The sequence below is a fragment of the Nestor notabilis genome, unplaced genomic scaffold (genome assembly GCF_000696875.1).
Source record: "Nestor notabilis isolate BGI_N333 unplaced genomic scaffold, ASM69687v1 scaffold21683, whole genome shotgun sequence".
Lineage (NCBI taxonomy): Eukaryota > Metazoa > Chordata > Aves > Psittaciformes > Psittacidae > Nestor > Nestor notabilis.
Window position 1 is genome coordinate 37,096 of NW_009923620.1, and position 11,439 is coordinate 48,534.

At 37.9% G+C, this 11,439-nt stretch overlaps 1 protein-coding gene across 1 annotated transcript in view; it reads right to left on the reverse strand.

Moving 5' to 3' along the window:
• SPIRE1 (spire-type actin nucleation factor 1) overlaps positions 1 to 10,207 on the reverse strand; it is a gene marked incomplete at its 5' end in the record, with an annotated part of 27,417 nt that extends 17,210 nt beyond the window's left edge. Inside the window, 3 exons of the mRNA XM_010012252.1 lie at positions 5,987 to 6,028; positions 9,625 to 9,754; positions 10,121 to 10,207. Of these exons, the coding sequence (XP_010010554.1) occupies positions 5,987 to 6,028; positions 9,625 to 9,754; positions 10,121 to 10,207 (259 nt within the window). The remainder of the gene's footprint in view (positions 1 to 5,986; positions 6,029 to 9,624; positions 9,755 to 10,120) is intronic.
• Positions 10,208 to 11,439: the final 1,232 nt, after the last annotated feature.

Below are 11,439 nucleotides of genomic sequence, written 5' to 3' on the forward strand. Positions count from 1 at the left end.
CAACAAAGTACCTCCAGGTATTTTAAGACCAGGGTAATGACAGGTTATTATTCCCATTTTTATACACGGTGAAAAGAGACACAGGAGGTCAAATGACTCGTACCTTAGGTTACCAGGAGGACTATGACAGAGAAATTATATCATCCAGATATTTCCAGTGCCAACAGTGTAAGTACTCACACTTCATCTGGAGTTACTCACATAGTTGTCCTGGTATAAACAGACTTGGTCACTGCTGCTGTAACACAATTTGCATTGATAAAAGCTGTTCTTGCACTAGGAAAATTAAAACTACATAGTCTAGACATAGCCTCAGTTGCAGCAGTAGGTCTGTTTTACAGCACTCTTACCAGAGCAGCTGTTGAAAAAGAATGAGATGAGGAATGAGTTAAATCAATATATATTTTAAAGGATTAATTAGGTTATTAATAAATGCTGGAATCTGAGCTAGAAAGGACAAGGGATGTATTATAGTTCCTCTGTAAATCATACCTTCAACTGGGAGTATAAGAAAAGGTGATTATTTGGACTATTAAAGTCATAGTGACATTCCAAGTCTATGAATCTGTGTACTACAGTGTTATTACTGCCTTCAGGTGCTACCTACAAAGAGTTGCAATCAAAGACTTAAGACTCTCTAACCATTAGTTCCTATCTTCAAAGGCTCTGCTAATGGGTGCCCTGACTAGCACTACGGCTTATAGGTCATGGGTTTTTTTTCCCCTCCTAGATTTCTGTGAGTACAGCATGAGCGTCCTCCACATCAAATGCATTCTTGCTCTAGTAGCCACTCAACACAATCCCAGAAAGCAACATCAGGAAAACAAAACCCAAACTGCCTCACTTCCCTGATGCCAATACCACTTCTTGAGACCTCATAATTAGCTGGCATGCACTTGATTGAAGAAGCTCAGGGTTGCCCAGGGTGGTTCCTGAACAGGCTGTCCAATGAAGCAGCCCCAGCACCACCAACACAACGTCCAAAGGTGGTGCCCCTTCTCACAAAAAATTCCTGGGTGGTGGCTCCCCTGCCTGATGGTACGAAGGGTGAAGAATGGCCTGTAAGTACTGCTGGACTCACTAGCAGAATAAATGATGGGAAGGCCAACAGTACTGCCCTCCTTCCAAAAAAATAAAGCACGTGATAGGTCTGGGAGGAGAAAAGAGGAGGGAACATCCCGCAGCACTATGGGAGGTGATGGAATGGATATCCAGGGTACATCATAAATTCTTTCCTGTTGGGGTTGGTTTGGATTTGTTTTGGGGTTGTTCTTTTTTGTTGTTGTTGTTGCTTTGATGTCCAAGAACTTAGGCTCACTTTTTTAGGCTCCAGAAATGGAAGTCCCTGATCCATTTTGGAGGCAATTTATGTAGCCAATCACTACCTAAAAAGCCTAAACCAGTTGCATTTTAAATTCATACATATATGAGTTGTTCATACATATTCTTGAGTTGTTCATATGTTGGTTTATAAGTCTTGAAATACCAGAGAAGTTTTAGCATTAAGAAGACAATCCAATATAATATTTGTTTTGAAGGGCTCTTCACTGGGAAATGTCATTTTTTTTATATATTATTAAGAAAAAAAAACACCAAAAAACCCAGGAAGTTTTTACAACTTGCAAGCACTAAAGAATAAATAAAACAAAAAAAGTAAAATTCAAAAATTCATAAAATCTGTTTTGTCAATAGTGTTTAAGTTCAGTTTATCATCCCTGCACTTACAATACTGGATAGATATGAATAAATAGGTTATCCCAATATAAGGAAAGGATCATTAAATTTTACAGCTTCAGCAGACAGATTTCAACAAAAATAATTTGTTCCAAAATTAAAATCGGAGTTTGTTAGCAGATACAGACCAAAAAATTACTACTTTATATAAGCTGTTTTAGTAATGTACTCAGGCAACAGAAACATTACCGGATGGCAAATAATCCTGCATCATCATAAACAAGATAAAATTAATCAGGATAAAGAAATCAGAATCAACCAATAGACCAACACTTATAAAAATGAATATGACAGAAGGAATTCATGGACAATTCTTTGAAACAAAAACCTAAATTTATTTTTTTCAAATGGGTAATAGTTCACAATCTCTACTTTCATAAAACATCTAAATGTTTTGAAGATTATTCAAATGATATTAAAAAAGGCGTGTGAGGCTTGTGTGAGTAACAGCCTCAGGTTAAGATTTTATTAGAGAGTCAGACACACTGGGAGAGTGTCATTTCTCCCTGTTTTCAGGCAGCAAGGACAATGAACAGTACCTGCAAATTGGATGAATGCGTTTGGTTTCTTTTGAGTTTCTTCTAAGCTATCATTACAACAGGCAAATAAAAAGAAGAGAAGGTCTTGATTTGATTGCTTGATCTTTGTGTTGGCCTTCCCTGACTAGTCTTGGGTTGGGGGGGGGGGGCAAAAAAATCCCACCCTAGGATAATTCGAAATGCGCCTTTATTTACATGTAAGATTATGTCTCTTATGAAACAAGGAATTAAGCAGACCACAGATTACACACAAACTGCAGCAGTCATGTAACCATATGCTGTCTGCCTCCTAACCAGCTCTCCTTAGCAAATAAAGACAACAGAAACCTGAATTTTGTTCTATATGGCAAATGTAGTCCTCAACCTCATAATTTTTACACTGAGTTTAAAAGAAGGCTAAAATGGATTTTCAGAATTAATATAGGTTTGCTTTTTGCTAGTTAGTGATGATAATATACTGGGAAAGATTATATAATGAAAAACGTAAGAGATGTGCTGTTGCTTTCAATGGATTTACACACTGAAGTTAAACCTAAGAACTAACAAATCAGTAATACAAACTGCCAGTCTTCTGCTGGTGTTTGCACCACATTTATCATTGTGTTATCTAAATTAAAAGATTACCAGGACCTGGTAGAGTTCCTTCCTCACAGTGGTCTGAGGCGCAGATCACATAAAGCTAAAAATAATATACATCACCTTACAGGGTTGGGAACAACGGGAATAATCCCAGTGAAATCTGGGATTCAATGTTTCAGTTTCATTTTTCTTCTTTCCCTCCAACCACACACCCAAAATGTACAAACAACCACACACACAAAATGTACAAATTGCTTCTGAAGTAACAACTTCAAAGTAGCCATGCATACAGTTCTGAGGTAAGAAATGAAGTGTTAAGAGTGGGAATGACTGATCTTTTGAGTTGCATTCAACACGGTGCATTGAAATTAAGCTGCTCTGAAGCTACTTTTCTGTTTAAAAGAAGCGGGCAATGACTGTCCGGTCCCTATTCAATATCTGAGTACCTCTTGGACCACTCTCGTTACAGGTAGCTATTGCTTGCTCTATCTATTCTAGCTGGAGGAAACCGCAGTGTAAAAGGAGGTCCCAGGTACCCCCCCTCTCCTCTTCAGGATAACAGCAGGCAGCTCCATGGAGCCAGACAGTGTGACATACCAACTATACCTGCTTGGTACCAGTAAAAGTCTTCTCAGAATTGTTCTGTCATCCCAGTCACAGAAAACAAGCATAATATCAGCCTCAACTTATCCTTTAGCACTTAGTAGGAAACACTTCTGCTTCTCAGCAGGTTTTGTAGTTTTTCAGTTCAGCAATTCCATCAAGGAGAAAGCAATGAAAGCAGTGAAAAAGCATGAACGTGGAAACACTGATGAAAGCACAATATAGCTTCCCTGCCTCCAACATAAGGAAAAAAGTAAAAGCACGCAAAGCCAACAACATTCAAACCTACTGCTTATCTGCTTACTATCAACATTCCAACCCATCTAATTCATTTGTACTGCTCATCTGGTGTCTCACATCTAACTGGAATGTTTTAATCATCCTGAATTTACTTCTAAAGACAACTTATCAGATCACTCAGTCACGCCATATGATACTACTTGCTGAGAACCACATGATTTGAAAAACCAAAAACAATCACAGTTGGAAGATGGATAAAGAAAACAGGAAGAGTTCTTCAATGGTCAGTCAAAACGAGCAAATCCAAGTACAGTATAGATTGCTATGAAGCTACTTTTAAAAAATAAAAACGTTATGGTAATGAATTAATGGATTATGAAGGGACCTTTCACAAAATACTGTTTGGATTTAAACAAATGAAATAAAAGGCAGAAGAAGCAGCAGACGGACACATATAAAAGGACAGGTCTGAACATTTCCCTCTTGTTGTTCACTGGCACATTTCATTTTATAGTCTAAAGGCTGAAGGAACTTTGGGCATATCTGAAAGTAGCACTACTTTTTGAAAACTGAAGTTTGCTTGTTTATACGATTATCTGAACCCCCGGGGATCCTACAGCTTTCAGTATAGTAAAACATGATACCAGTTTGAATCCCACCAGACAGCTGTAGTAGCTGTACAATATGCCCTGAGTGTAAGATTTCACAAAAGGGCTTGAGCTGGATTAACAGCTTGCCACCGCCTCTGAAGGGGAGAGCCTGTTCCTTCCTCTTATCCACCCATGCTCATCACCTTCTCTCAGCCAGCTCTGTGATCATCGGATCAGATAGTAAAGCAGGTTTAAATCACTAAAAGAGCAAAAAACCAACCTGGTGAAAAAAATAAAAGTATCTGTTCCCGGGTTACCTGAGTTTAACCAGGTCATGTTGTGAATGAATGGGCAGGACTGGCACAGAGAAAGAGGGGGAAATCACATGCTTTGAGGGAAGCCTGGGGAGGAAAGGGATCGCAGGAGCCCCTCCTCAGCTCTCGACATTTGCAAGCTGTATACTTGGCTCAGCCAGAACATGAAGCCATATTCACAGGTAAGTCACTTGTGAACTTTGCTCCCGTATTACAAAACTATTGTAATTTTTATACTACAGTAATAAAAAAAAACTTCTATATGGTGTTTCTAGTTCACAATTTATGAGTATTTCAGTCAGATTATGCCTTTCTATGGGGAAAATAGCCACATGAGGTTAAAGGGTGAATGAAGAAACAGAGGATGAAAACTCTGCAGAAATCCCAGATGAGATGTTTCTGCCTACAGCTGGAAGGAAGCGGGGAGGGTATAGCTGCTGCTGCTTCTTCACAAAATGAGAGCATGGATTTATTTGGAGACTGTTTCTTGGGAGTCACCTAGGGGAAATTTCATGAGGGCTAGCATAAGAGTGCTCCTCAGCAGACAAGCCTTTGAGGCTAATGCAGACCATTTCCAGCCTCAATGGCGGAGTCCCTGGGCATGAGCATCCTGGAAGGTTAATGTACAATGAAGGAGGAAAGAATTTATTTCTGGTTAGTAGGCTCAAACTCTCTGTGATGTTGCTGTCTCTGAAGTAGAACATGTTCATACAGTTACTGCACATCCTAACTAATGGCCCACCAGGAGGAAACTTAAAATTTGCTTTTAGGCAGTTGATGAAGGATCAGCTATGGAATCCTTTGTATCAGCTATTACCAGCAAACATTAGCAACTTATTTTGCTAACCAGTAAAGAAGGTTGGTTTAGCCTCTTTTGAGTGAACATCTGATTTCACAACTCACAAAGCATTTACTGTAAAGACACTCAGCAGAACTGACAGTTCCTTTCTAGACTACCATTCATAGATGTATTTCATTAAATCTAGAAAGGTAGAAGAGTTCAAAACTGGTTTGGGATCTTTGTGAGAAATGAAGTACTGCAGAAGATGGTCTAGTCAAAAAGTGAGTAAAGACACAAAGTCAGATCAGACTTGAAGGTGACACTGTTTGAAATAGCTCTGGGCCACCTTATTTTGGTTATTTATTTAAACAGAATTCCAGCACTCTATTTCAGGTGAAATACAGATGTTTCCTATACTGAGGCATCCTACTGTGGCCTCAGTAGGATGCAGGTATCAGTAATAATTTCTCTTAATTTTTATTTTCACTGACCATATCTTGGAAGAATCCCTTCAAGTTTCTTTCTTAAATGGGAATTCAACAAACAGATGGAACAAATTTCACAATAAGCACAATAAACCACGTCAGGTGTTGTTGCACCTTTTACCTGACAAGTCAAAACTGTAAGACATGCTAAGTGGCCGCATTGCTGGGAAAAAAACAAAAGAAACAGAAACAACAAAAAGAAAATAATTCAGCTATTAGAAAAGCAGACGGGTAAGGAAAACAAGAGATTAACTCCACTTGAGACATTTTGGATTCTGTTGCCTAAATCCAAAATGTGTCAGACATACTATTGCTTTACTGTAGCAAAGCTCGAAGTCTGAAAACTACAGCAGCATAAACAGGACTTGCAAACAGAGCAATTATAAATATTTGTATAGTTGTAGAATGAGATTTTTCTATTTCAATAAAGTATCAATTCAAGGCAAGTATCTTAAAAACCAAATTTTTTCAATTAAAATGACATGAGAGAGGGGAGAGGGAAAAGTAGAGAAAGGAAGGAAAGAGATAAAAAAAAAAGTACAAAGCCACATTTCACACAAGTTTCAGTGACCTGAAAAAAATATATTTCTAATTTTTTTAAGCATAATCTCCAATGATTATAATTAAACTAATAAAGAGAGACACTCAAGCTAAGCTTGAAAGTACTTGAGTAGTACTTTCCTTGAAAAGGATGGAAAAAAAGGCCAAACACAGTGTGATCTGTGCTGCTTCTTGTTCTTTTTTAAAAACCTTAGATGGACTTAGCCATTAAAATGTATCCATAATATTACCCCCTTTTTTCTGGTCCTCTAAGCTTTTTATTTCTAGATAAGAAAGTGGTCAGCTGGATCTTTGTTTCTGGAAATGCCTATGTATATTTCCCATTAAACATTGTAATTCAGGGAGCAGACACTCAAAATATTTCTCAACTGAAAACAAAATTTGAGTGCACTTACCCAAATAAGCATGCCAAGCCCAGTGACAAGAATGCATCAAAACTGACATCAGCTTATATGTCTTAATTGACAGGTGATAAACATGCAAGTTGGTATGAAAGTGGCTTTCAGCCACATATACCACTGTATTAAAAGATGTTTAAAAAAAGGCTGTGCTGGGAGAACTTTTGCTCATGAGAATAAATCTATGTAATGAATGCAGTAGGTGGCTGACCTAGAGCCAGATTTGTGAGTCAGGGTATTTTTCCTGTGGTTCATTAACTAGACGACATCAGCCACAGATAAGAGCTATAGAAACAGTATCTAAATCCCTGTCCAAACCCAGCATAAAGACAAATACATTTTAAAGCATAAGGGTGTTTATCACCTAATGCTGAGTCCTAATTGAAGATTGATAAATCACATACATGAAACAAAGTTTTCTCCAAGCTCCATTAGCTCAACTTGCTTGAGACACAAATCCATGCCTTTTAATTAAAAGGACATGTACCTCAAGTCTGTGTTTGTCTTGATAGCTTACTCTGATGATTTTATGAGGTCACTTGAAAGCTCACTTTGATTCCTCTACTGAAACCTCTCCCTGTGAGAACAGCTACCAAGATTACACTACCATTTCCAAAGAAGTTTTAGCCTGAGAGCAGCCAGCCACAGGCTGGCTTTTCTCGGTGGCAGCCCAGGGTAGAGATCTTACTTGTACACATGTAGTGTGCAGAGCAGAGGGGCAAAGCCTGTGGCTGCTGGGAAACTCATGCCATATGTCCACACATATCACAGAGGAGGAACTGCAAGAGTACAGGCCCCCTCACCTCAATAATCAAGTGTAGTTGTGCTCTTGTCTGCTATAAACTGAGCGACAGTGAATATCTTCTGGGACTTGTGCAACGTACCTTATGCTCCCAAATATTTCACTCAAATGCTCTTCTGATTTTCTTCTTTTAAAAGCAACAAATTTTTCTGTCTGGAAGGTGCAAGTGTCCCACATGGTGTTTCTACTTAGATTTATAATCCTTAAACCTCATTACCTTATATATTGTAACTCTAAACTGCATTCAGTGATCATCTAAATTATATGGCACATTTATTTGTATCATACTGAATGTCACTAGCATTACTCCACTCCCAGTTTTGCACAAACATATTTTATTCTAAAAGGAACTTTGGACAGAACAATCATTTCAATGTGAGAAAAAACAAAACCTCATATTTCAACATAAGAAGAATTATCTTGAAGGCCTTTGATATTTTTTCTTCTTCATGCCAGCAGCAAATAAACACTTGGGAAATAAAACTTGCATGCATCCCTTTTACACCTTCATATGGCATTTAATCCAAACAATTCATTGGACTGAAGGGGAATTACCACTGTTGCAAAATTAAAGAATTTAATTCTTTAACAAAAAAATTAAGAATTGGTGGAAGACAGTTATCCTTCACTGGAGGCCATGCCCTGAAATCAGCCCAGGAAGTCCTAACCTGTAATACTCAAATATTTAACATTGTTTTTAGAAACTGTTTACTAAATGGGTTTGATCTCATTTATATCATCCAGACATTTTAAAAATCTACTAGATCAAATTTGCTGTCCCTGAGAGGACATGATAATGCCCAGAAGAGAACATTTAAAATACTGGAATTGTTTGAAAAAACTGTTTGAAAAAAACAGTAAGGAATCGTTCCTCATTTTTACAAGCTTCCTACATTTGGAAAAACTTCTAGACCTATTAGAAATACTAATTGATACAGCAAGCATAAACTGAATCCAAACAGAAACAATATTCAAAACATCATGCTTTTATAAATGCACCCAAGCATTCACCAAACTCTACTTAGCACTTCAAAAAACAATGCAACAAAGCAAGACTGATGAAATTGTTTTTCTGCAGAAACAATGGTTTGTCACAAACCGCTTGAATCTGGACCAGTGCCGTTAAGCACATGTGGCAAGCCCAAATATTTTGCAAAAAGCAGCAACAGGGAGTACATATGTGGATTATTTCAAGCTTTTCAGACAAAAAAATGCCACTTCTGCTCTTCAAAAATCCAGCTAGCTCAGTTTTTCTGATACAGATAAAGACCATTCTCTTTAAGAAACGTAAGTCATAATGTAAGACTCTATTTGTCATGCTTTGGTCATCAGAACTATTGAACTAATGCAAATTGGTAATCACTGGAAAGCATAGTATTTGTATAATTTCATAGTGGGTGGCTGAATATACATTACAGATACGAAATGCTTTGCAGTGCAAGTCTGAATTATTTGTCTACTGAAAATACATACAAACCCATGTTCCATAACTTAGAAAATGAAGCAAAGATTTGAATTCAGAATAAAAGCAGCAGATTCAGCAAACAAAATAAAAGCAAATTTTGAATTAAAATAAGGATATTGATGATGCTAGCAACAGGAAACAAAGAGAATAGAATTAATTAAAAACAGACATGAAAAATTACTTGCAGATATGTAAGGAATATTACACTGGAGAGAAGCAATACCCATTCCATTCTGAGCAAATCTAACATTAACTGTTATGTGCGACAAGTAATACAGTGCCATTAAATTTGTTTAATACATACATTAAAAACTTGAAGGGAATCAAGCTGACCCATGCAGTCTCCTATCTTTAAATATAACTTAGCACGAAGATTGCATAGCCCTAGCAAAGCCTCTAGGTTCTTTCTTTCTCTGAAGGCATGAGAACAAGTTTATATTCTGTGACACCTGCACAGATATCACTAATACTGCTGCTCCTTATGTGGGAAGTTTTCCGTGGATGCTGCAGGTAAAAACTAGCAGGATGCTTACCCAGCCTGCTACGCCTTATCTCATCAGGTGAGACTGGACGTAACTTCCTCTCTGCCTTGATTTCCTCCAGTATCCTTTCGTGAAGGCTGCGTGGCCGCGGTGGGGTTGGTTTCAGTTTTCTTGCTGAGGCCTCAGGATATAAAGATAATCGTATTTACATAAAATAGTGCTTCCTTGAAATCAGATGTCACACTTTTTTGGACAAAAATGTGGAATGTTGTGATACCATCTTACATGCATTCAGTTGTAAAACTCGCATAAGTTTTTCCCCAATTCATCATTATTTCCCAGAAACAAGGGGCTGGTAATAACAGCTATTAATTGGTAGGTGCAAGATATTATACACTGTTCTTTTAAGATAATGTGTTCCACATAGAGAAGACAATATTTTTTAAAGCCCTTGTCAGAAAACGTAATATTTAACATACTCCCTGGACACAAATGTGCTTTAAAAAGCCATGCTTTTGTTAGGAATGGAGTTCACTGGATTACATACAGGATTTAATGGAGGTCGCGATCGGATGAAATCCAGGATTATTTCATGGGCGCTCTTTTTTAATCGAGGTGGAATGTCACCATTGACCTGGAAAACAGAAAGTGAAATACATATTTCCATATTTTGCATTCATATTCATGCAGATGATAAGATCAATTGAAAACTCACAACAACCCTGACAGAGCTTGCAGTGTTCTGACACCTGCACCAGCCATAAAATCCCAGCAGTCCTAAGCAGAGCAATAATCCATATGCAAAGCACAGGCAAGCTAAAACATAGCTAACAGCTTTTCAGCTTTGCAGACAGCTGCAGAATAACCACAACTGCCACAGCTTTAATCAGCAATACTTAGGATTTTGAAATTATGAAAAAAAAGTCAAGGCTACAGTTGTGTCTGTAGGAGAATGCAGATGAAGACTATCTTGCTTGGAGGAAAAGTTGCCAAAACCATTTTTAAGAATAACTATTTGAACCATTAAACAGACTCTAATACTCTGGGTTTAGCCTCTGTGAAAACAAGGATGCTCTTTAAGGCCCCAGTATTCTTGATCTCTTTACCATCTCCCAAGCACTAATGTCAATGCAAACCTAGATCTCACACAATCACCAATGACTGGCTTGTAGCAGTGGATGAAAAACATGTTTCCATTGGTTTTGTGGCTTTACCACCTGTCTCTGCAGCTATGGCCATGAAGAGGTGTTCTTGTGTGTAAATCCCAGCAAAAGAAGAGGGAAGCTATGATTTCATAGCTAACTCAACACCTGCGCTTTAAAGATTACTCAAGTATAAAACTCAGTTTGTTAATATGTCCACAAAATAAACCACCAGAATGCCATAGCAGGCCACTGGAAGCACAGGAGGCACGTTTCCTTGCTGTAAACCATGTATTTCTGTAGAAAAGGGGTTGGGGGAGTTTTGGTTCCTTGTTCTGTTGGTTTTCTCTGAAGAGACAGATGTTTCTTTCTCTCATACCTCATTTAGGCAGAAGAATTAGAAATTCACTCTATGTGCAGGACATAAAAGAAGGCAATGGATTTTTTTTCTATCATATGAAGAATTTATAAATTGTAAGATGGGAATAAGTGTCTGGATTTCCTTAAAAAAATCCACCCGTTATGTTCAGTTTTCATACAGTGAAGTGCTGAAGCATGCTGTCAGGGATGAGACAGCATCTTATGCCATACATCCTTCTAGTACCTTCTATTACCACACAGTAGCTGGCTATCAGCCCTATCTTCCAATCTGACAGAAATTCCCATGACGCCATATTTCTTAGATCAAGTCTCCCCTAATTTCACCACCTTTATATATATATAT